General features: G+C 40.5%; 1 protein-coding gene across 8 annotated transcripts in view; it reads right to left on the bottom strand.

Moving 5' to 3' along the window:
• The window catches only part of LOC126918700 (ryanodine receptor), a 41,963-nt gene extending 29,945 nt beyond the window's left edge, over window positions 1-12,018 (bottom strand). For 6 of the 8 annotated variants that reach the window (XM_050726902.1, XM_050726897.1, XM_050726900.1 and 3 more), the window contains exons 1-7: window positions 11,850-12,018; window positions 8,535-8,931; window positions 1,885-1,989; window positions 1,679-1,777; window positions 812-826; window positions 215-292; window positions 49-124 (exon numbers count right to left, since the gene is read on the bottom strand). In XM_050726902.1, coding sequence (XP_050582859.1) covers window positions 49-124; window positions 215-292; window positions 812-826; window positions 1,679-1,777; window positions 1,885-1,989; window positions 8,535-8,588 — 427 coding nt within the window. In that variant the 5' untranslated portion in view covers window positions 8,589-8,931; window positions 11,850-12,018. The remainder of the gene's footprint in view (window positions 1-48; window positions 125-214; window positions 293-811; window positions 827-1,678; window positions 1,778-1,884; window positions 1,990-8,534; window positions 8,932-11,849) is intronic. The other 2 variants (XM_050726901.1, XM_050726903.1) reach the window with 1 other exon arrangement.
• Between the last annotated feature and the right edge of the window lie 14,873 nt (window positions 12,019-26,891).

The following is a 26,891-nucleotide window of genomic DNA, read 5'->3' on the forward strand; positions in this document are numbered from 1 at the left end:
GGAATTGATATTAGTTGATATTAATTCGATCGCGTTCCTTCGGCTAACCTTGAGAATGCTGTTGCAGACCTACGTCGAAAGCCAACTTGTCGTTGGACGAGCTGGTCGATAAACACGCCAAATACTGTAAACGAAACAGTCAGTTCTTGTGAAAATGACGATCAAACGATGATGCGTTTATCAATTACGTGCGAAAAAAGATGCAATTGTTTACCATGTCGCTGTTTTGATGCCTCAGTAAAATAGCGTTGCCATACAATAACGTTCTGTGTCCAGATCCAGTGCCCTTTCCCTAAAATTACGGAACGATGTTCTAGCAATTAGATGAAATATATAGAAGGCCTGAGATACACGTAGATCGAAAACGGATTAAAGAGAGAGAGAGAGAGAGAGAGAGAAAAAAAGAAACATAAAATAAGTACACAAGCATACCGATAAGAGAAGGCCATAAATAATGATTGTTAACGAATGAATGTCAATGGCAGGCATGTATTCATGCTCGTACGATCGAAAAAATAAATGCGTAAATTGATTGTATGTTAATTGAACGTAAAAGAGAAAAATACGCAGTCATAGAAATTCGCGCGATCAGCATACAACGTAACTGTGTCAGTATTTAAACATAAGATAGAAAGATGCATAATTGAAAGAGAATTTGAACGAGGAGGAAAGAAAAGAATAACCAAAATGGAAGAGAAAAGAGAAAGAATGAAAAGATCGGTGCAGGCAAATGACGTTACTCACAAGCATGAACGTAAACGTAAACGTAAACGTAAACGGTGTCTTAGAGCGATACGGAAGGTATACTTACTAAATTTTCTTGCTGCTGCAAACAGAAACACAGATGTTGTAAATCTCATCCTTTCGCTTTGTCAATCGTGAATAGATAGAGAAAGAATAGTAGAAAGAAAAATTCGGTCAACACGCTTACAATGTCGGTCGATAGGTAAAAATGTTTTGCATGAAATTCTCGTTTTGCGGTGAGGTGCAACGCATCGACGTAACAAAAATTGGACATAAACATGGGACATAAAAACAAATACGGACAAATGAAAGACAATTTGAGACGTGTTACACGGCTACATGGACGCATGCCACACTTATTGGATAAGGAAACGTGCGGATGCATTCAGAAATTTATTTTGTTGTGTCTTATCGAGGAATAAAAATGGTACGGAAATAACAGCGATTCAAACGCAATTCAATTCGCAGTATATCAAAAACAAGGTGGATAGGTTCGCAAAATCGCAGGTATCTACTTTCTAAGTGCATCGTTCAGTTTAGTTGGTACAATTTTACAAAAATATGGATAAATGATATTGATTAATCTCTTCTGTATACGATACATGAGATCAAATGGATTTTATGGCCCACTCCTATGCAGGTGATTTAAGTACAGAGGTCATTCACGTCGACCAATCGATTTACGCACGATGCAGAGGAGAGTCCTGTTTATCGTACGGATTAAACATACTGCAACTATTTGTTGTCACAGTTATCGAACAAAATATATGACAAGAACGCCTGCACAGGAAAACGAAAAAATATCACGGTGTGGAGGATTGTACGAAAATTAGAAAAGAAACAGTTGCTTCGACAACGTAACGTTCGAACGATCGTGTCAGTGACACACGAGGATCATCGTACGATGAAGGGTGATAAAGAAGTGGTACGTTACCGTCTCGGAACCGGCGGCGGTTACCAATTCCTGCAGAGCTCTCACCGACAGAGCTTGTTCTATTACGAATACGCATTGCGACAGGTCAGGTGGTATGTTCTGCAATTGTAAATAAAATGGTCAATATTAAATTTCTACGTTTATTTGGCTCAACTTTGTCAACAATCGTAACGAAATACAACAATCGAATTAATTAAAAATTCTACCTTGTCTGCGATATTCTCGAGGAAACAGTGTCGATTACCAAACCCCTCAGCTGCGAGGCAAACCCTTTCACCAGTTGCGGTACAGGACAGACATACCATGTCCTCCTACAATTTCGATTCATCGTTGAATTCAATTTTTCTTTCATCATTTTTCATTTAATTATCCGAGACGCGAAACAATACTAGCAAACGCTGATCTGTTTTTGATTTCCATAGCATCGTGTACATACTATATACAACGATGTTATATACATTTCGATGGTATTTCGTTGCAATAATGTAATTTTCGAAATTCTCGGTTTTCGAAATAACTAATATATAGTACTAACAAACGCCGATCTGTCTTTAATTCTCGTAGCATTGCATAACCGTTATATAATAGAAACTTTGGTAATTCTTTTGAAATAACGCAGTCTTCGAAATGTTCATTTATTTAATAAACATATAAAAAATGGCAACGTAGTGAGAGGAAGAGGTGTTGTGTTTAAAAAATGATTCATTGATGCATTAGAAATACGAGAACCAACGACGACCTTTGCGAAACGCTAAAATATGATGTGAGCCAAACGGCAGATGTTACGCACAGTGCCAGAACCAATTTGGACCGTCTCAGGAATGCTCGACGCTGGTTTTATACAAGCATACTGGGAAACGCTTCTCAAGACTTTCAAAGCGGATTGTCAGGGAAACGATTTCACTGTTTTTACTACGCAAGCTTTGCTTAAGCGTTACTTAAGAGTCAGGAGTGGTAGTATTCTTCGGTATAAGACAGTGGCTTCGACTGAGTCATATCTCACGCGAATGAGTTTTATCATGCAATTCCGCCAATGTACAACGCAATTCGGCGAAAATATGCAGACAAGAATTTTCGAAGTAGTTCGAACTTGACTAAAAAATATGTACTATATATTTGAAATAAAACAGTGACGCGACACGGCGGTGCGCTTAGAATTGCATTCTTTAACAACAGTATTGAAATTATCGACGATTAAAATATAACATTTCTACTAAGGAACTTGAAAACAGAAATATATGAAAAAATATAATGCAAACTTTTATCCATATATTTTACGACAAATCATTCAAATACTCAAAATTTATCGTTGCAAATGTGGAAAATTTCTACCGAAAGGTACACGAACTGGTCACATCGAATGCTTTGATAATTTTGAAGTAAATATAGCGAAAGTATTTTTAAAGCGGCAGATTATGGCCGCGGACGGATTTAGAGTTTCGAACGGATGTGAATGATCGATTCTAATTCGCCCGTGCGTTTCAAATTAGCGTCTTGGAGCATATTCGACGGCCCGTGGAAAGTTTCTACGCTCGATAACGCAATTAAACAATCGCTCTTTATCACTGCGATCGACGACCAATGGTGCAATATGGTAACACAATTATTTCTATCGTCAACGACGACCCGTCATGCCTCGTCGTATCGCACGCAAAAATTCCGTGTTGTTCCTCAATGTAGAATTCGTACGCGCGACGTCAAGAGTAACGACAGTTCCGCTTCGTTACTTTACATATTTTTCACGCAGATAAAAAGAGCACGCATATCCAAACGCAACGCGTACAACACGAACGCCGTTATGGCGTATTATGAGAAAAACGTGTTCGGGGGTGAATTAACATAACGTGTTACCGGGTTATACGGAAAGGCACGCAAGTCTCATCCGGCCGTCGAGTATATTTGCTATTCAGGCCTGCCAACACCTTTGCAAATTTGTCCAACGACAACGTTGATGGCGTTTCCCATTTTAATTATTTTAGCTGTTCGTTAGAACAGTCGAGCAATTTCTGATAAAATCTAAGGATCATCGATGGCTGATTACAAGTTGCAATCGTAATTTCTCGTGGTATTTCATTCGAGCGCGGAATATTGCTGCACGAATAATTCATAGACAAATATATCTTTGCAAATTTATTTCACGAGAATATCGACGATGTTCTCTACCTAAATTTCTATTTCAATTGTTCGTTGAATAATTTCCGGTAGAATCAATAAATTACGGGGACAACAATATAGGAATTTTGGTCGCTTACGATCTATGTATAATCACGACTTTTCTCGGTGTTCCATTCAATTATGGAGAATGAAGCAATCGAACACGGATAATGAATCAAATAAACCAATTATTTCCGCTGCCCGCGACAGCAACCGCGATCGAACCTGCAACGTGTTGCAAGCGCGGGTCAAGGGTAGGTTTATATTTTAGTGTTCAACAATTCGGCGCGATTTTATTCTAACGTCTAATAGATGTAAATCACTCGACTTTCGGTTATGAATCGACAAATTCACTTTGCATCTAGCAACCTTCATCGAAATTGATGTGGTGAAGTTTAAGGTTACTAATTTATCTTTATACGTCAAATCCATTCATGACATCGTACTAAGAATCATTCTTCAATCGTATAGGTATAATTTCACAGTTTAAAAGGAATAAACGTTTCGATTGGAACGATTACGTCGTTAATTGCCGATCGATATCTTCATTGTACAGCGAGGTGCTTTCAGCACTTTCCAAACCACTCGTATCGGCTACTTGGCCCGTGGTTGTGTACGAAATCGACGAGCAATTGTTACGAATCGTTAATGATACGTTCTTTGCGTTCTCGTACGCAAGTACTCGTTGAAACGAAGCACATTATTAACTCGGACGGTCGCTTTTCGACGTGGAATCTTTAACGAAGAGATACCTACACAAGCTGTATTGATCATACGGAACAATGCAACGTCGATTGCTAAAATTAACTGTCACGACGCTCTTAAAGAAGAGAGTTGACAGTCTAGAAGTAGCTCGTCCGCTAGACGCACGGCATATTTAAACGGTCCAATTTAGTATTAATTTTAATTAGCCAGCATCGTCTATTTGTTGCCACTCGTGCCGCTAGCGACGAGTGAATGTAGGCGAATCGTAAAAGTGTGCACGATAATTTTGAGGGGCGCTCTACGATGCCATTAGCTTAATTAATGATCATTACATACGAACCAGCGGATCGTGAGCGATGTCACGACTTTTCTTTTTTTAGCCATCTTTATATTTCTCGAGACATCTCAACGTTCTCGAACGTTTTCATTGGACGGATACCGTCAAAGATAACATCCATGCGGTTCTATGTACGTCCGATATATTTTCGCGAAATTACGTTAAACGATTTATACCAGTTTTTGAAATTGAAAACGGTGCAAGGAAGAGAAAGAAAAGAGAGAAAACACTGGAGAATGAAATTACGCTCCTATTTCCGTCCTTTCTCGAAGCGGGGTAAAATTGATTTACGTCGGACTCGTTCTCGTGCCAAGCAAGGCTAGCGATAATTTCGAAAAGATTATGTATATTTGTCTTCGTTAAACTGGATGAACGAATGCGTCGTTATAAATTTCGTTTAATCGCATTAATCGGCGCTCGATAAAGTAAACGGGACGTGAAACGATGAGACGATGGTTTTACTGGGATTAATAACAAAGATAGAAATTATTGATTTGCGTGTCGATGATAAACGAAACGTTCGGCTATAATCAGCTCCATCGTATCAATGCTCGATTCACGTATAACACTATCGATTCTTCTGTTCCTACATAAGCGAATCTAGCCGATGAAAGCTTCAAATGTTTTCAACCGTTTGGACATTTCAGATTTCGGCCACACATAATCAAATTTTCAAGTAAAGCTTAATAATAACGGCACATCAATAGAACATGGATCGACCATTCGATTATGAAAATCCTAATGACGACAGGTGAGACACGTTCGATCCTATAAACTAGGCTAGAATCGTGTTTAAAATCATTTATCTGTGAATCGACACGATCGTTCCTCTAAAACGAGGTTGGCTTTCCTATAACTAGATCGGTCTCGATTAAATTTCGTCGTGAATCCAACGATAAACTTGTTTCTCGCACGATTTCCTAATCAACGAATCGGCAATCCCATATAGTTGAACTCAACTTCAAAGGATCAAAGAAATATTAAAAATGTATTTTCTCGGTTGAGATAATCGATTTGCGATACGTCGCACACCAGCCAAAAACATATGACAACCATATAACGTTGCATGCCCCTAAACATTTTCTTTCTTTCTTCTTTTTTTTTTTTTTTTTTTTTTTTTTATTCAGCCGATACATATTTACTAAAATGCAGTATATTTTATCGGCGAAAAACGTGAAATTCGGTGGCGATCGATAACATTGTTTCTCTTCGAACAAATATATTCGGTTATGCTTCCCAGTCACGAACGCCACTTACAGTCGCTTAACACTTTGGATGGGGATATGCGATATCGTGTAATTTCATTAGCACGTAATTTCCTTCGATTCGTTTAATCAAACGCATCTCGTACCTTGGAAATAGCGAAGGAAATACGACAAAGAAAAGTAATTAGCGTCGGTTATAGCGGACCATGTTTCAAAAGACCTCTGGTTTAAGGTATTTCTTCGTGGCATAGTAATTTCCTTGGAGACCTTGGAACTTGGACGACCACTTTTACGGATGCGCGATTCTTCAAAGATTCCCCCGTGCAACTTCTGGGTCACGAGTAGTTTCCGTGAACGATCCTCCTAACGATATTTCGAATTAAAAGCAATTCTCAACGCTATTTTACGAATTAGATGTTATTTGGTCTTGTTTTTGAGGAAAAATATTTTAGGTTCGCAACGGGTTAGGCGTTCTCACTGGTAAACGGTATTTGCGACATGGAAGATAGTTCGCGAACAATGCCTGCAAGATATTCGCAAACATTTCACGATCGCTTTATGATCACTTTATGATTTTCGTGCGAATATTACTTGTAACAAACTCACGAATAGTTCTTTAAAGCTACAAAAATGTGTCATGTACCAATGGTGATCGATAGGAGCTTCGACGTAGACCGAGGATTTTCATGCTTTTCATAAATAAATATATCCCAGTTCACCACAACTCAGTAGCAATAAGATCGATATATCTTGCATGTAGAACTATCTTTGGATAATAAAGGCTTCATGGTATATATCACTGATCGAAAACCGCTGATACAGGCGTTTCAGAGAATTATGTTCCATGAACATATTCGCCAACTCCTAAAGGTTTAAAGGCAGCAATTTCAACGTTGTTCGTTCTCTTGATAGAAATGTAACGCAACAGACTGTTCATCAAGAACCGAATCCAGCCGTGGATAAGCCAGTCGTCGAAAGGGGAAGTAGAAGAGGATGTCACAGGCGTTCCCGAAGAAGAAGGAGGAAGTCCAAATGCGTCTGCAAGCCTCGTAGAAAGCTGATTCTATCGTCTAATCCTTTCATCATTTTCTATTTGGAAATGTACTTCAAAACGCCTGGGAAACGCGTGACGACAGTGGCTCGCGAGGCTGGTAAAAAGTGGTGTTCCATGTCGGAAAGTTCAAAGCGAAAGTACTACAAGCTCGCAGAAAGGGTGAGGCGACGATGCTCCTCGAGGCGGAGGAGATAGCTTGCGATACGATGCACGAAGTGTCTGGTTTACATCGTATCCGTGATACCATTCTGATGATAGGATAAGAGAATACCCGGAAGAAAACTTGAATGCTCTCACGTAACAAAGTAACGCGTATTCCAAAGCAAGAATCGGCCGTTTGAAACGCGAAACGCGTGCAACCTGTAGAAGTCGTATTATCGTAAAATCGAGGAATCGTATCGAAATTCGAATCATGGAATTCGCGTTCGAAAAACGAGATTCAGCGTATATAGATTCGCACTGAAACATACTTTGTACTTTATGGAACGAATTTACAAGCTTTTTTATACGTAGAAAAGGCCAGAACGTTGCGCAACGACAGCGTGTTGCAGAAAATGGAAAAGGCAAATAACAGAGGAAGGGAGAAACACGGAGGAAGAAAAAAAAATCGATGGACACGCGTGTCGGTGTTGTTGGTCGGCGATATTCCCCGATAAGAGGACCGCGTGCATCAGAGAGATATATTTTTACTAAAGGCGGGTATTAAAGAGTCGAGCATCGAGCGCGTGCAGCTTACGGAAGCTCAAGGCTGTAGCTACCCTCTCGGTCACTATGTTACTGCCTGATCCTTGCGGGTTGAACGAGGTCAAGGTCGTTCGACATGAGAACTTTAAGTGCTTCCACGATTCATTGAATTCCTCCCCCTCCCCCGTGCTCGTCCTTTGCAACGGAAAAACGCGATTTTATGCAAGACAACAGCACCGTAAACACCGCTCACACCGCGAATGCTAACTTTAAACGCCTTTTAAGCGGATTTACCCGACGTCACCTACTCGCTTGCCATCTAATTGCGTTCGAGCCTGAACCATATCCGACCTTCTACGATGTCGCGTTCTTTCTTCGCCGAGTCCAATCCTTCAATAACATCGCGCGCTTTTCGACCGCTCCCACGTGATGATCCGAGCTAGTCGAAGACTTTTCTGCGCGCGACTTTTACGTGAAAATAATTCGTTTAATGTCCATCGAACGTTTCTCTCGTTGGATCAGCGTTTGCATGGTACCAAACTATAATATAACAAAAAAGAAAAAAAAAAAAAAGAAAAAAAACGTTCCTTCGATAATAAAAGTCCATGTCACGCTCAACTGTTAAATTCCTTTTTGGAATCGTAAGATAAATCGCTAGAAAAATTTTCCTATTGCGTTATCAATTTTTAATGTAGCAACGGAAAACATTTGACTCACCGTACGGAGGAAGGATACGTCATCCTGCTCGGAGCCACCCTCGCTGTCAGCCATCCCGTCGGTACGTTTTCACGTAGCCTGACGCCGAGCTCAGTTCACCTCTCCCTCGCGTTATTTTTCTCGGTCGTGGTCTGGCCTGGTTCTCCGCGACGCACGTCCACCGTCTCCAACCTCGTAGTCAATAGGGTGCGGATGAACGGTCACACGCGATCACAATTCGACATGGTTCGCCTTTCCGGTGGCACACACACGGCTGCCGGTGCGGAACGTTTACGCGCTGGCCGACGATGAACACCAACACCACCAGCACGGTGTCGACGACGTCCTAACCTCCGATAGCGTACCAATGATCAGCCACTACTGGCCGGAGAGTGGCTCGCGTGAACCTCAGCAACCCCTGCGCAAGCGCCCGTTTCCTTCAATCAAATTCCGCATGCTCGAAATTCCGTCGTAATGAAAATGATACCCCGTATACACCATCCCTTGTTGCTGTTTTTCTTTATGTCAGGACGGTCTGCTCATTTCGGTGATTTAAGTGGGTTAAAATGGGCTAGTAGTTTGGGAATTCCCTGTATCTCCGGCAATCTTGATCGACTCGATATATTTCACGAATTTATCGAGTTCCGGAATCTTAGAAGTTTAGAGACATGGAATGTTTCAGACGCCCTTGGGATGGGGAAAGATCGCGAAATATTTTTGAAATTCATTAGCAATTTATCGGAAGATTTGACTGGGCTTATAATTTATACAGCGAATGCACGAATCGTGTCTAAGCTGTAGGATCCTTCGTATTTCGTCGGAAATATTAATTAGGTCACCCTATTACTCGAAAAGAAGCCAGAAACAGGGGAAATTGCATTGCGTCCTACGCACCGATTTAAACGATCAAAGTCGGAAAGAAAGCGTAGAAGGTAGAAATTGGCTGAACAAGAGTGGGAGGCTGCCTGGATCTTACCGCGTTTAATTGAATTGGGAAAGTAGACGAGTAATCGTCGTGCCCTAGAGTATTTCTACCTGGTGCATTTTGAGATTAGATACACACATTGTTTCAACCGTTCGCGGAGAGACGCGATCGCGAGATAACGCGTCAACGAGAGTCGTAAATTCTCGTTATGATTAAACAACCGACGCCACGAACTGATTAATCCCCTATTTCTATTACGAGAATAGAGGTGGTTAGGTTTGAGTTCATACGAACAACTACACTGGATTGGTTGATAAAAGTTTAATAAAAATAACGAAACAACAAGTTCAGTCAACGATCAACAATTAAAAACGAAAATTATAACAGTCAAGGTTGGCTTATAACGAGACCTGTCGCACTTCGCAGCTTGAGATAGACGTTAGATGTTAGATTCGATTCAATGTGTAACGTTCGACGCGTCACAAGGAACTGTTCGACTTTAGATGATTTCTTTGTCTCATCTTTGAGACGACCCCCACTATACTTAGGTCACGCCACCGTTCGCGCCTATGATCACGTATGTTTGTTTTTGCGTGGAAAACGTAACGGACAAAATTCGACGTTTCGAGAGCTCGCTGCTTGGCGACAACTATGCGCTCGTCGATACATTGTATATGATCTGGAGGTCAGATAAGACGATCTGCCTGCGACATTGTAGGGCCGCGAGCGACGGTTAGAAAATACAGCCTGTGGTAAGCCTCGTGGCGTAACACACATTATTATTTATTATTATTATTTAGCAAATATCGTAATGCATTGCAGATCGCTTGGTCTATTATTTTTCCAATGAATCATTCACGCGTTATTAATCGCCGCGTATCATTTCTATACACGATCACTGCTAATTGCGGCGTTAATTACGGTAGCGTTGCTATCATTGTTGTTAACGGTATTATCGGTTTTACTATTTACGTAATTATAGTGGCGATGCGTAAACGTGCGTCAATTAAACGGAGAAAGCTTCCAGCAACAAAGTCCGTATATTTAGATATAAATCCAACGGGTGACGGATTTAAGTAAAAATAGTTTAGAGCAACTGCTCCACCCCCTCCCTTCTCACCGTATTACTTCCGGTACAATTTAAGGTATAACGATCTGACGTCTCACTTGGAACAAATTCCTTTGCCATTGCACTCTTTCATTCTAATAACCGCGTCAAATTTATAAACCAATATATACACGCGACACGTAAGACCAAACATAAAATGGTTACGAATAATCCGTGGAAATCCAATTTGCTCACGAATCGAAATAAATCCAATTTCGTGCGAACTCTTCGATCAAGTTTGAAGCAGTTCTTCATCCTCGACCGATATTCGTTCCCGAATATCAATCGAATAAATCGAATTTAATTACTCAGTTAATTAAACGATATCATCGACGATAACAAACGCGATGGTAGACGACGTTGACGCGAACAGACACACGCTTCGATTCGGACCTGTTTCATTCTCGCGTCTATTTCCAGCAACCGGCAGAAATAGATGCATTTACCACACGGTGAAACGAGCGAGGGATCCGTGTGAGCTTGGCCGTGCCTCTACTCGAATTAGAAATGGCAACATGTTAATCGAAGGTTAAGGATATCGCGACGATGTATGAGCGAGTCGCGAGACGCGATCCCGAGAGGAATCGCCGAGAGTGCGTACGAACGACCGCCGATAAATCAGCGACGCGTTGCCACGAATTGGCAACGAATCAGCAGAAATTAATATTGTCCTAGTGCTAAATATTTCTTTGAACAATTCTTACGGAGCAGCAGTGAGAAAATATACCTTGTTACCGAGATGGGACCGTGTGAACGAATTCGTGCGAGTGTTTCGCAATTTTGGAAATTCGCTGCCAGAATATACACGAACTACGTGGAAGATCAGCATCGTCGCGTGCATCTAAAAGGAATATACCTATCTCTGTGCGCGATCGATCTCTTCGATCGAAGAATCGAGCGTTTCATCCACCGTTGTAGGAAACATTGTCGCGAAAGAAAAAGGTAAGAGAAAAGCTGCCTCTACGTATCTGTAATTAAAACAGGCAGAAACTTTCGAGAAAGCTGCCTGTGGCGCGTATCGCGCCCACTCGTACGCAGCCACGCATACGCTTCTCGATGCGTATAGTAAAATGCAAATGCATCGAGGTCGATCGGTCTGTCGAGTATCCGCAATGCAACCGGTAATTCACGCCGCATTACTTTCAAACTGCACGCCTTTTTTTCAGCCACTTCACAGTATAGCGAAACAGACGAATCGATCAGAAACAAAAACTGCCCTCGAAGTTTCACCTCGAGAAACGAAAGGAAAAACCGTAAAGAAACTTCCTTTTACACTATACACCAAAAAAACGGTAACACTCACTATTGTCTGAAATCGATTTGCGGATCGACCTGGATCGAACCAGGGGTTAATTCGGTCGAACGATTCAGGATGGCTGGATCGTTCGTTTTCTTGGTCGGGCCCCACCGACGAAATTCGTATCGAGGCTCGAGCGATTCTGCCGGAGCACGATGCCGAGCGGAGTGAAGCGAGCGAACGAGCTAGCGGCGCTCTCCGGCTATTTTCAGCCTCGAGCCGAGCCCGCGTTGCCTCTCCTCACGCTACGCGTCGCCGTTCCTCCGCGTTGCACGCAAAACACACCGTGTTGCTGTCGCTTCTCGCAACGACGGTGTCTTGCCTCGTCGTTTGAACGAATTACGAGCAAGTTCAATAATAGAGAGATTCGTCAAACGATCTTAAAAAGATAACGAAACCACCCTAAACAGATATTTAAACTAGTAGATATTATTTCGCGTATGACTCGTTTCTATACTTTTGGATGTCTCGTTTCGTGTCCTCGGAGTATATTTTATGTGCGTGTCAGAGAAACGTATGACTAACGTCGGTACAAGGAACGGCTGTTATTTATTATTGCAACATATGTAATTACGAGTTTCATTGAGTTGATGTTACAATTTTGCAATTGCCTCGTCGCTGTTGGCAATGTTTGCCAAATTCTCCTGTATCGAGAAATAGATTTGATTCAAACGTACAGAGAATTCCGACAGTGGTCAGACGAAGCGTTTTCCGTGAAATTACCCTTATAACGCACCACCGACAGAGAGTAAATTCTAGCGTATTGATCGGACTTGGTTGTTCCCGGCTGTTGGTATTCGTTCACGTGTCTCGTCAGCGGGTCTGCAGTGAATAAAGTAGAATATGATTTTTTTAGCAGGATATATTTTTTAACGATTACGTGACGTTAGATGGCGAGATTATTTAACGTTGTATCTTTTTCCCTTTTTTTTTTGTAAGTGACTATTGTTTAGAAAGGATGTAAAAAGATTTTTCAGGAATTTATTTCTTACGATACTATTTTTTCGGCCATTGTTATTACCTACTTCATGTCGATAAAAATTAACGTGCGACCAACGTTAACAAGTTATAGATAGAAATTCAGTGCGATACAACGATATATCTTAACTTATGTTGACTACGATCTACGCGATCCAGATAGATCCACGATAAATCTTCTACCTCTGTTTGTTTTATACGACCTCGGTGCTGAGCTACTGGTTGATTGACTTGCTTTGATCGATGGTTATCGCAGATTTATTGCTCGATAGAAGAGAACTTGTTAAAATTCTCACCGTGCGATAAATTCTTCCTGCACGATGTGAATTCGGTAGAAAGAAAAAAGAAAAAAAAAAGGAAAGAAAGGAGAGTGTAACGAAAGGTAACAGCGTGTATCGATGTTGACTATAGAAATTTCGTACAAAATAGAATTCGCCGAAGTGTCACGCGACACGATTCACGGCTCTATGGTGTTACGCAGGAAAGCATGTGTCATTTCTTATACTGCAATTCGTCCTCTTTGCGTGTACCTTAAAATAGAACTGTAGAGAAACATCGAAGTAATCGAACGACGATGTAACTTTATTTCTATATTTGGAGCTTCACGGAATGGTGTCTCTATAAATCACAGAGAAATCTCCCTTAGGACTCAAATTAAACAAACCTCAACCAAAATGGTATCCGCTCGAAGAAAGCACGAACCACGAAGACTCAAAATGCCAGTATCCAACCGTAAAATATCGTTGACAAATGGTCGGTTCTTGGCCTTCTCGCGATTCTTCTCCGAGCGAAGAGCAATAAGCCGCGCGTCAAACGCGAGGAATTATTGACTTTATCTGTCCCTATCCTACCGCCCCCTCTTTATATCGTGTAGCGCGGCAAATACGCGGTGGCTTTTTATCGAATATGGCAAACTTACCTAGACAATAAATCGCCTTAACCTGACCCGAGTGATCCCTTTATTGCCGGGCCCTTCGAAACGAGGGAAGGTTTGGCCCGCTCACTCTTTCGTGCTTCTTCGCGCAAATAAATTTGCACCGGCCGACCTGTACGCGTTGGAATCTGCCGGGGGAGCGTAATTTATTTTCACCCGTCTGCACCGAAGGCAATTGCATCATTTATATACGGACGCCGGACCGCTAAGGGTGGAAATTTGAAATTAAAACCCTGCCGCGCCGCAGCAACGATGGAAACTTTTGTTACGAGATGTTCGACATTTTTCGCGATTTCAAATTGAAAGTGTATAAGAAATTGAGCGGGTCGATAGGAAAGAGTCACATGCCACAAATGCCATAAATTTAGAAGGGAGAACAATTCTTACGTGAAAGCTTTTCCAGAAAATGTATCGCATTGGAATTGCTTTAAACGTTAAATAAATGCCAGCTATTCTCATATAATTGGTTATTACCAAAAGTTTGGTAATATGTGGAAAGACAGTCGAAGTACAACAAATTTTTAGTTACTCTTGCGTATTTGTATTATTTTGCTATAAATATTTTCTTCTCTTCCCGTTTCATTTGTCCTCGTTAGAAAAACGTTTTCTTCTTTTTATTACTGCATTCGAGTGGAATAAGTGAGTGGTATTATTCCCATCTTTAAAATAATAAGTATCTTCTTACGAGCTTTCGAGAAGACCAAGTATATTGGCCTTCTATCTATATTCTATTTGTTTGCTTTCTTTGGCGTGAAATTTTCATACGATCCTGTATAAATCATGGTAATATAAAAACGTACATGAGATGTTATATCGATACATGAAAAATGGTTAAATGGAAGCTAACAGAAACTAATTGATGATAAAAAGGATAAAAAACATTGATACAGATGTGACACGTTCCCTTTTTCCACTAAACCTCTCAATTGTTAGCCGACAATCGAGGGAACGAGCTTGGCTACATCGAGGACTTCTCTTTATCGATGTATTAAAGCTCTTAATACCAGCTTGAACTTGTACAAACGCTGTTATATCGGACACGGCTTAAGCCCCGTTCAAACTTTCCCTTATGAATAAGTATTTCTCGGTGTCGCGAGAAACCTTGTTCGTTCCATTGCATTTATTAATTATACTCCGTGCAATGGATGGAATATTCGATTGAATAAAATGGAAACGAATAAACGAGAGAATGCGAAGCATAAATTGGATGCGCAGCACTTTGCGGACGGAAATTCGTGTTTCGTCCCCCCTCCCCCGAGCTTTTTCGAAATTAGCATTCTACAAGCAAAGCGTCAAGTATTTAGCTGTGAAAGTTAATATTTTAGTGCGTTTGTTTGTGAATTGTTAACGGTCCAGTGTCGAATATACCAACCAAAAAAAAAAAAAAAGGGAAACAGGAAAGGGAAAAAAAAGAATGAAATTTGAAAATATCGCAATGTCTGTATACTCAGTCAATATTTTATTTACTAGCAAACCGTTATTATTTTCGAACGAGTTAAAACGTAATTCGATATGGAGATACGGTGTCGTCGTATTTGCGGTTTAGGCTTTCAAATAAAATATCGTTCGATTGAATAAAGTAACGCTTATCGACGGTAACGATGCAGAATCGTAGATGTTTCGAATAAAACTGGCGAATACTAAAAAAAAAAAAAAAAGAAGAGGTAATTTTCGTTTCCCTAGGAAAACAAACGAAGCACGGAGATAAAGGGATGGCGAATTGAGACAAGTAAAAGTGATTTACTGTTTCAACAAGAATATCATTCTACGGAGATCCGCACCGTTTCGAATCTATTTCATTGGTGGGCGAACCAAGGTATTTTCGGATAACAATAAAAGTTCCGACACGCCCGTTTCCACTAGCGCATCGATGGTTTACCAAGCCAGGCCACGACATCGTCCTCGTCGACCTTAATTTTCGACACCCAGGAACTGTTGCGAGTTGGCAGAGACTAGACGACCACCGAATCCGCAATCGCGGTTTCAGCTCCGACACCGAGGGTGATCGAAAAATTTTTTCCCTGTTTACTTCCGTTCCATTCGAAAATAAACGAAACTAGATTCTGTTACGCGATTCTGTCTATACGCCAATAACTTTTCCCCTCGATATTTTGTTTTTAATATCGATTAGTATCGTTTTTCATATTCCTATAATTCGACGACGTATATATAGTTGATTAATTTCAAGTTATCGTAATCGAGCAACTAGAACGCTGTGACGCGCGACAGAGTTTATTTGAAGAGATTTCGTAGAGCTGTCGTATGCACCGAATCGGTCGAGTAAGAGAAACGTTGCGAAACTTTTGGTGAAAAAATTTCTTTGACACGCAGTTCGACACGTGCAGCCTGCTCGGGATATGGACTTCGAATCTAATTTGTTCAATACGCAATGGAACTTTTGACCTCGTGGAATATAATGTTGACGTGAATTTTGGACAGCGTAAATGAAGTGACAACTGGACTTTGTTGCGCAACTGGAGAAAATAGAGTGCTCCTGGTGGTGGGCAACTGCTAACTGGGGTACGAAGTTAATCTCGGACTCGTCAACCGCACGAGATTAGCATATAAATTTGTCAAAATGCTTTGTCTACGCGGCCACGCCGAGCTTACGTGTTGGTACAACCGTTTTATAACGTCGACCGTACTTCTTGATTATTTTCCCTTTGTTGATTCGTTACATTCGTTCGCGTTGAACGCGATATTTCCCGTAGATTGTTCGTCCCTTCGGTTACACTCGCTCGTATTCGAAAGTTCGCCTATGAATAGAAACAAGCATAACAATAACTAATCTAGCGAGCCTCTGGACGAAGTGCTTCGAAAATAATAGCTTTTCACGTTGTTTCGTAATGACCGGAACTTGTACATTCTCGAATACATTGCGCGAATCCTCCTCGGTACCGAACTTCGTACGTCATCCTTCGCGAAATGCTAATCACGTTATTACGTTAAAACAGAAACGTCGAATATGTAACCGGTTCGATGGTAACTATCGAAGAACGCGTCAAGGTGATTCAATTAGGAATAGGATACGTTCGATCTTGGTTAGGATAATTCATGATCTTATCACGGACTAGCCAGGCTATCGTTGCATCGTAGTCAGCTACTTAATACGCAGTTACCAATACGTTGGGAATTTCGTTACAGCAGATGGCAGGTATACTGAAACCCTTAGGCCACACGCAGACACGGAGGATTGAATTATTTCACCACGATTCCCACAACCGGCCGCAAGCCTAATTACGAATAGAGGTGAGTTTAGAAACTGGCAGACGGCTGGAAGTTCAATTAAATTGTTATTCGTCTCTCTTCGCTTCCATTACTTCCGCGGCTAGCGGCCCAAGATCCATCGAATCCGACCGACGCGACGCGTCGATACGGAACGTACCAATTCCACGAACCATCAACTCACAATGAATAGAAAATAGAGGCGTATTTGAATTCTTGCCGAACGTTTTGATTAAATTAATCGACGAATACGGCTACTCTCGAAGAGGAATTATCCGCGTGTTATCGGATGAAAAATTGCCTCGTTAAGCTTAAAGTAGTAGCAGTCGGGGATGGAAGATAGAAATTAATGGAAAAAATTTAGGATCTGTGACATAAAGAAAAACAGGGGATTTGGGGCACGGAGCCAAGAGGCGAGAGGAGTAGATGGAATCAGTTTCCTCGCTGGCGTCTGTTTAGTCTCGCGTAGGATCTCTAAATCGCCGGTGTTTGTTTCGCAAGCAAAGAAACGTTGCCGCGCATCGAAATCCTTCATGGACCAACTCTAACACACAGAGAGCATTTGGAATCGTTTTTTCGAGCCAGTTCGTGGCCCGCCGAGTCGATGTTGATCCATTGCGTTTCAAGTTAAAAGCTTCTTGGTCAATCGTTGGCCGAGTAGAAACGGTAAGCAGTCCCCGGTAGACGACGTTGAAACGCGGCGGAATCGTGAAAATTGTTTGCCCTGGATCCGCGGTAAATTCTCTGCGAACCACAAGACGCCATGGTAAATGGAAAATGCTTTCCAAGCGCTTTTAAAATTTCATGATAAACGATCTCGTAAATAATTACACGGAAATTACCGACAATCTCTTTCTACTATTGTCCTGGTAATCGTCCTATCTTTGATACACGGAGGTCCCCTTGTATTGTTTTATTCAAGTATTTATGGGGAAAGCACGCGTAAGAGAAAGCAAAGAGAAAAAAGAAACGGCGCCGAGGGGATTTTCGCGCTCTATGGTGTTTTAATCGACCAACTTCCATTTCGAAATCGACGTCGGGGACAAAAATGAACAGGAAAGGGGAATAATCCACGTGGGATTTCGAAAGTTCAATTTTCCAGAGGGAACGCCACCTGTAACGGCAAATCCGTATGACCTTTTTGTTTCGATTCCGCGGGGAACTTCAATTCTCCCATCACTGAATATTCATGCGATTTTATTAAGCACGATTCAAACATCGCTTTCCCTCGAAACGCCCTTTATCTTCTTAGACCTGTGCGCCCATCCTTTTCCAACCATCAGTCGCGACCCTGCTATGAAATTAAATTTCGTCCGATTCTATTGTGCCATTTCGTTCCCGTGTCGGGCATCGTTAACCATTTAAAAGCAAAATGCTCGTTTTTCCTTCGGCTCGATTTAAACGGGAAGAGATTAAAGCTTATTGTACGTATAAATACTCGAAACAAAAGTTATCTACCCTCTCACCGTTTAAATTAGATCGCTCGTTTTCAAAACTTCCTACCAAACAATTGACATAACCGAACTTTTCTCCCTTGGCCGTGATATCGTGCGAAATAATTGTGCTCATAATCCAGAAAAAAAGAGGAGTCATTGGTATGCTGGCGGGCATTTTCAAAGTAACCGTAGAAATTTATATCACCGACGAGCAAGAAATAAAGAGTACCGATGGAAAGATTTCGTGGAGCAGACTTTGCCAGACCTTGGCATCAACTTGCTCGTTCGATCGTATAATGGCGGTATTTTGCATCGCCATTGTACGGAACGTGTAACAGCGGCTTCTAAATTCTCGCCAGCTTCAGGAATTATCCTTGAATCTTTCTTACGTTTAAATCAGGCGAAGCTTGCTCTTAACTTCTTATTTTATCTTAAGTCGAAGTAAAACAACCAAGAACAATTTATTATACTGCAGTTAACGCGAATATGATTATATCCTACGGTATATTAATATGTTAACATTACAACTACCAGACTGGTCAAAACGAAACGTTCGTAATTTAGAAATATTATAACATAGAAATTTGATAAACTTTCGACGATGAATTTTTGGAAATTGAAACGATCTTCTATAAAATTTTTCTCCTAGCAGTATCGTTTTATACTTTTTTTGAATTTTCACCATAGAGGCATACGTTCTCGTCCGAGATATCACGAATAGAAATATTGACGAGAACTGTACGAGTCTAAATAAGTATCTAATAATTATCCAAAAGTAGATAATTTTTGTTATGTAGCGTAGCAAGATAATATTGTAACAAGAAATTAAATTTCGCAAGATGTGAATAGCAAACGTCAGAAGTTTACGCGTATCATTCAGTCACGTTTTATACAGAAAGTTAAAATTGGAGGAATAGAAAATAAGATTTGCGATACATCATTGTCACTCATACTCGTTTCTGACTCGATCTATTCCGCTACCAGTGTTATGCAAATATTTTTCTCAGTGTGGTAAACTCTACAGTTATTTGCACACGCACTTCCGGGTATTAGCATACATGCATATCCTGCAATATAGCTGATTGCTTTCAGTATGGGAATAAATTTGTTAAGACGATGTGGTTAAAAATAGTTAGTTAATATTAGGAACTAAATAGCCGATGCCAATCGATACTAGAAAATATCTTGCTTCAAATATATCAATTATATCTTCAAATATATCACGTTCTGTTAGAAATAAGTTATGCTATATTGGCAAAGATTAAAATCAACTTGACTGAGATTGACGTACTTTGTTATCTTTAGTTCCGCGATTAAAGAAGTTTCTTACTAGCAAGTTAATGACTGGCGTCAGACTCGAAACATTAAATAATTTAAATTTATAATTTACGAATTACTGAAAGTAACATCACATATTTAAGAACTTTGATTCTTCCAATCCGAGAATATATGTCCTAGAATATCAGGTTTATGAATTAGAGTTAAATTGCGAAAAATTCAGTAGTTCTTTTCAAGAATCAAATATACTGTGCAAATTTATGTAGTATCGTGGAAAAGAGCCTAAGAAAAATGTCTTGTTAACCATAAACAATGCCGCGAGAGCCGAGACGCCGTCGAGTCCATCAATGTGTCGTCGGTTCTTCGAGTGAATAGTTTCGTAGAAAAGGCCTACGTGACCCTGGCCACGGGCCTTCGCGGAACACATGCGTGGTGGGGCTAAGGAAAAACAAAGGGTTGCTAGCCCAGGGGGTATTAGTTAGTTGGGAAATCGTACAGTGTGAGTATGAGCCGAGTATGATAATAAGACGTACGACGATATTGTAATCAGTTCGTTGTATTGAGTATTACTTGTTAAACCAAAACATCGTTACTTGTCCTTCCTCTAAAACCCCATTCAAGATACCACATTTATATGAAACATATAAATACATACTATACAAACGTAACTAAAAGTTAATTAATGGCTGACGCCAGAGTGCAAACAGTTGATATTTAACGTGAAGAAATATTCGAACAGGAATTCTCACGGTGCTAGTCTTTAAGCCCGAAAACAATTTATCCGAGCCAAACTATATTTCCACTGTTTGCTTATTTGCACGTTTCCGCAGTTTAGGACGTTTTATAGGTTTCTAGCCTTGGAATATTCTGCCTTTACCTGGTCAGTTTGTTCTCTCCATGATCTGAAGGAATGAATTGACGGTCGGAACGCTTTTACTCTGCTTCGAGGTTCAGCAATAACGTCTCGTATTAACCGTAAATCCAAAGGGGATGCTACAAGAGAGTGGATGAAAACAGAGAGAAAAAAATATATCGCGATCTCTGTTGTTCTCTTTCTCAAGTTTCTATGGAGGATATTAACTGTCGGATATCGCGAAACTCTTTCAAATATATCAACACGGATAGATCAGCATTTTTTTCATGGTATGTTTCACGCATGTTTCTCTAATGTATCGTAAATTGCTCCAAGTTATTCGAAGATCAACGGCGGTTCTTGTTTCGGTAACGCGAGCTTACAGCGTGATGTTACAAACTATGTAAAACATTTTTCAATAACTCGCGTGTTTGCGTCGAACTGTTCGACTATATATGTATAATATTCTCTGTTACGTGTAATCGATATAATACCGTAAATTTCATATGTAAAATATTATCGTAAGTCAATTATTAATTTTGTTATATATATATATAGTCTTGTATCAGCGGACAAAGAGATAATTATTTGAAAGAAAACAAAATCAAATAATAATTTGACGAGTTGTTTATTCTGGATTCTTTATCATTTTATTACTCTTTTGAAAGGTTAATCGAATCAAACAGATGCTATATCTAATTCCTCGGTTAATTATTGATTTCTTTTAAAATAGAGTTTCGACATTTTTCTTTCTCTCATCTTTTGTTGTACGGTTTTCGTTCAAACCTTCGTATTACTGTTCTATTCCAACAATGGTGACTAATTATTATCATAGATTAATGGTTAATGTTAACGTATGTAGGCGAAACATAATTCAATTCACAGAGGGTATTCTGTTCAATGAATGGTTGTACGTTACCAATGAATGTATAACTTGTATACACAGTTAGTAAACAATGACGTTTAAACAGCTAATAATTTCCTGATTGTTATAGAATCGTGTAAACGCGACCATTCATCAATAAGGTGAACAATCCAGTTGAAACTAACATAAGAAATCGAATCACTAATTAAATATTACAAACCGAGAACGTTTCTCTGTCTAATTCTCGTATAAATAACTTCTCAAATGATATGTATTTAATGTTCAACAGTCCCATTTATCTCCGACACGTTAATGTAACGTTATTTTCGAAATTACAACTCGAACTATTTCAGCCGTCTCGTTAGAGATCAAACAAGTGAGCAATATTCCACTCGGATATGCGCGAATTTAAACGTACTTTGTCGCTAAATGAGTCGAAATCGGTATTGTGTCCATCAAACTCTCCATTTATGGGTTGAGCTTTTCGTGCGGATAATTTACCTCGATGATATTTCACGTTCCTCTCGTCGTTCTCGTTTTTTTCCTGTTCTTTTTACCTATTCTTCATTGGAATTGAACAAAGCGGCTCGTTACCTGTTCACGGACGTTCGAGTTTTGAAATTTTCTTCTTTCATAGGGAAGGAAATTCTTTAGTTCAATTCCCGTTAAGCGTCCATTCGCGTGATTCCAAGGCAAGAAGAAATAAGCAAGAACAAAGAGGATCGGAAAGTTGGAACAAGTAGTTTTTCCGCTTTAGCAGTTTGCAATCTATAGTTTTGAGTCCCGAGTTAACAGCTTTTGTGCGATATATGTGAGGGGTACTTAATCCACTGGGGTATCCTACGCTGAACGGAACTTTATGTCGACACTAATTTCTCCTCTGTTATCTTGTAACAACACGCCCAGCAAGAATACAGCCGCAACTCCAACAGCGCTTCATGTTTTTCAATATTCTTAATCAATTCGCGTCAGTCAGGAAAGCTTTCGACCTAGATTATACTCTGTGAGAAAAGAAAAGTATATCGAAAAGAGGAAAAAGTAGAGCGTGAGTAGGGGATGCTGGGTCGTGGGATTTCACGATGTTGTCTCAAAAATGAAATCGTTCGGTTTGCTTAAGAACAAGAGGGGAAAGGAGTGTGGGTGGGAGGGAGAATGAGGGTGGACAGTAAAGAGATGGAAAAGTTGGGGGAAGTAGATTTTCTGCTTTCGCCGTTTGCAAAGCGAAGCTTTGAACGCCGGGTTAACTGGCCGAGTTCTGGAACGACGATGTCCGCTGTGCCCGCGGTACTTAACCCTTGGGGCATTGTAGTCAAAGCGGAATTTCGTGCAGACACTAGTTTCTCCGCTTCTAGCGTGCCAAGGCTGATGCCGTGGAATTCAATGAGACTCCATTTCCAATGGTTCACGATATCCGGAAAAGGAGTTTTTGACGAATAGCATTGCCCGGGCTAAGCTGACGTAATTTTTTCTGGTCCGCGGTTATGATCGATGATCGTTGTGGCGCGATTACAATTTTTTCCATACGACTGAAGATGTAAAGAGTGATGATCGTCTCTTAATGTAACGAAAGCCTTTTTTTATCCCGGAAAGAAGAGGAAAAATGAGGAAAAGAATAACTGAAGACCGGGAAGAGGCAAAAAAGGAGAGGAAAGGGAGAATGACAAGAAAGGGGACAAAGAGGAGGAAGGGCTGTAGAGCGAAGAAACGAAAAGTAGTGGGAGAAAAAAATGTGAAGAGATACGATTATGTTTTCGTTATTCAATCAAGACTTTTTACTGTAAACGGTCTGTATCGTGTTTCTGATGTTAGAAATTTTATTACAAATGTCAAATTGTTTGATTTCGCAGATAGTAACGTACTCTTGTGAAAAAACAATTTACGTTCTGATCTATCGTCGAACGAAACATAAGCGGTTCTAGAAACATAGTCCTTGTCATGGTTTCACAACTTCATGATTTAATCGGTAAGTGAAAAATCGAAATGTATCTTTTTTGTTTTCCGAGAAAACGACAAACATGGACAAGAATTGTTTCTATCGTGAGCTTAACAATTGTAATTAATTGACTGACACGAATCAGACTATAGTTACGATTTAGTAAATAATAGTTGAAGTTGGTGGAAAAGTAATCGACGCTACCTTTAATTCTTCTGATTTTCTATAGCTTAAAACATAACGACAAGATCATCAATTATGAGTTTGCAATTTCGTATGTTTTTTGAGAACTGCACGTTGATTTAAATACGATGGAAAACACGAAAAGCCGAACTCGGTGATACATGGAAGTAGAAATACAGGAAAAGTGGGTTAATGAGATAACAGTTTTACACGAAGTTCGCTCGTTTCGCGCGTTATTGATTCAGTGTTTTCGTAATATCCCCGAGGAACCACGAAAATTTTTCTCTTATTTTGAGATGATACCGCTCAGCCGTCGTCGCAAAGACGATAGGAATAATCCACGATTCGTCGTCATTGCGGAATTTCGACGAGACATCCACGGTTTGCAGGGGCGAAATTTTTCCGATCTGTTCGACGATTCGATTTCAGAAACAACGACGCAAGGGAAGTGGGTGTACGCTTTTGGGCGCTGACAAAGTTTTCGAAAGTACCAGGTTTGGATCGCCGACCGCTGAATATATGTATATACATTCCAGGCCGCGTTGTTCCGAAACAGAGTGTTTGTTCGAAGTTATAAATCGTTGCCCGAGCCAAATGTTATTCTTTTATCGGAGCACTTCTTACACGATTCAATTTGTGGATAAATTTACCTGTTGTGCCCCTTAAACAAATTTTTCTCGGTCCAGGGCAATATGACGCGCAGGTCAGAACGAATGTTTATTGCGTTACAGCCGATCGATATCGGTTGTGTAACAAGGTACGCCACGAAAAATACGACAATCCATTTCGGAAACTGTGGTCTCAGTCTGTGGCAGCAGGCAAAATTGGTTATCGATCGACCGGTATCGATGGGTTAAGTCTCCTTGGCAGCGGAATGGTCCGGGGAATTAATAAAACGAACGATAATGTTAATGAGTCTGTTTAGCAACATTTCATTTATTCTCGCCTCTGATTCTTTTCGTACGCGTTCGTCTACGGTTTAATCATTCCGTCGCCTCTCACTTACTACGAAATTCTTTGGCAGCCGACAATTTTCGAAGCTACTTTATAGATTAAAAACTAACCTTTCTCCGTTGAGATACTCGGCGGTGTAAACTCGCGGATTGTACCACGTCGAATCTTAAATTCATTTACGATCCCCTCGCGTAAGCGGGGATATTGAAAAGAAACCGAGCACAGCATTATCCGGCTGCTTTTATGGCGGGACAAACGCAGCCGCGTTAGTCAGCCGACATAGTCACAATGGAGCTCTTGTGCGTGATTAAAACGCAGCAGAGTGATTCTACGAGTGGGAGCGCGAAGAGCGGATTACACAGAAAGAGAAAGACTTTTTACGTCGCGTCCGTTGCCCTGGAAGCTAGTAAGCATTAGCGGAACGGTGTCGGTATAAGGAATAATAAAGAAATAGGGGAGAATATTTATGCTTGGTTCTCGCGAATGTCTTCCCTTTTAACCTTCATCTTTCTTCGACGCCCGTAATCGGAAAATCGCGAATGTTGCGCGCTTCTGTGGTAACGAGATAGCGTCTGTCGACGTTCTAATTAATTGAAAATGGGGGTAATAACTCGCGTGCTGGCTAATTTATATCGTCGTCGGATGGCAAGGTACAGACAATGTTTTACCTAATTAACCGATCTAATTATCGACCTGTAGAACCGACGAGCAAACGTTAACGCTCCATATGTCGTATCGCGCATGTATTTTAATAAAAATGACGCGTCTGGAACAAGTTTTTCGGGAAAAACGAGAAATTATTTGAAAGTCTGCAACGAGATAAACGCACAGTGTTGGCGAAGAATAACAGTCTCTAGAAAGCAGTGGTTGAATATTATCTTCGTAACTATCCATTTTTAGCCCTTGTGATCCGCTTTTTACGGATTTGATGTGTTTACACACGATTGGATTAGTTTGGTTTGTAATATTTTCGAAATGCAATGTAAGAGGTGTAATATTTGTACGAGAAATGATATTTTAATACAGGGAAGCAATTGAAAGGAATTTTCTTATAGAACATTCTGAAACGTATTATCTGTCCACGCTGTATTTGATCTTCGACTGATAGGACTTATTCGACTTATTCCCCTTTCAGTCGACTTATTGTCTGCGCACTTGCAAGGTATCCTTTGTAGCGAATAAGGCTCACGAGACACTAAATGTATATATTCTGTACAACCTAACAGGGTTCGCTGGTAGGATTTAACTTCATTTCACATTCACTGGAACGTAAGCTAGTGCTGGAGCATAGGTGTTGATCGTCTAAGTATGTACATGTATTCTGTTCTCAGGCTTTAAAGAATTTCAAGACTAATGGATTGCATTAATGTATCATAAATACATTACCAAATGTTCAATCGCGAATTACATTGAAAAAGTCATTTCGAATATAAATTGATCGATATAGGCGAATTAAGGATTCGTTGCAATATAGATACGTATTATTCGCGTTAAGTGGAGACGTTCCTAGAATATTCTGCGCTCGGATCGTGATTAACCATCGAGCTATAGAAACTGGGTCGACATTTTCTATAAAAAGACTACATCCGGAGCAACTGCACTAGCCACGTTGTATTTATGCAAAGTATCACTCAGTTAGCCGTGTTTATCAAACGTAACTTTAAAAATATTATCGCGTTACTTTTACTTTTAGATCCACTTCCCATACATATATTATACGCTGGAATTCATTTAATTTCGGTTATGGTCAGCTCGATCGCGCGACGATTCCTTCCACCGACGAACAAAGGGCTACTACGACCAACCGACCAACGCGGGGTCTACGTCGTACGGATTTAACTGGATAAAGATCGGGGACTAGAAACGACGTTTGGTTGTTCAAATATTTTATTCACCCGCAAAATACCTCGGGGTATTACAGTTTGTAGCGGGAAAGTACGGATCCATGGTGAGCACGAGAAGAAAAAGGAATATCCCGGAAAGATGGCGTCGTATAACTCGACGGGGGGTGGGAGAGCGATGGGAGAAAGGCATCGTGCGGAACGCGAATAAATCAGAAGTAAACTTGTGTAAACATCGCGAGTTTAGCTCACCATTACTTAGCATACAGACAAGGATGGCAAGCTTACGTCTTGTCCGAGAAATTACAACGTTCTCGCGAGCTGTTGGACCGGTCGTAAAAAATTTCCTGGCCTCTGCCACGGTTTCGAAGAGCCCTCGCGAATTACCCACAGAGCTTACACATATAGTTCTACGATGTTTTTCACGGAAAACCTGATACTCCTTCGCCAAATACGTTACTTTACTTTAACACGCGCAATAGCGGCGACATTACGACCTGTTAAACTACTATTACGGCATTTAACGCGATGTACCGTGGACGAAAGCTGCATCATGATTTAATTTGTA

This window comes from Bombus affinis, chromosome 7, assembly GCF_024516045.1.
Source record: "Bombus affinis isolate iyBomAffi1 chromosome 7, iyBomAffi1.2, whole genome shotgun sequence".
NCBI classification, from domain to species: domain Eukaryota; kingdom Metazoa; phylum Arthropoda; class Insecta; order Hymenoptera; family Apidae; genus Bombus; species Bombus affinis.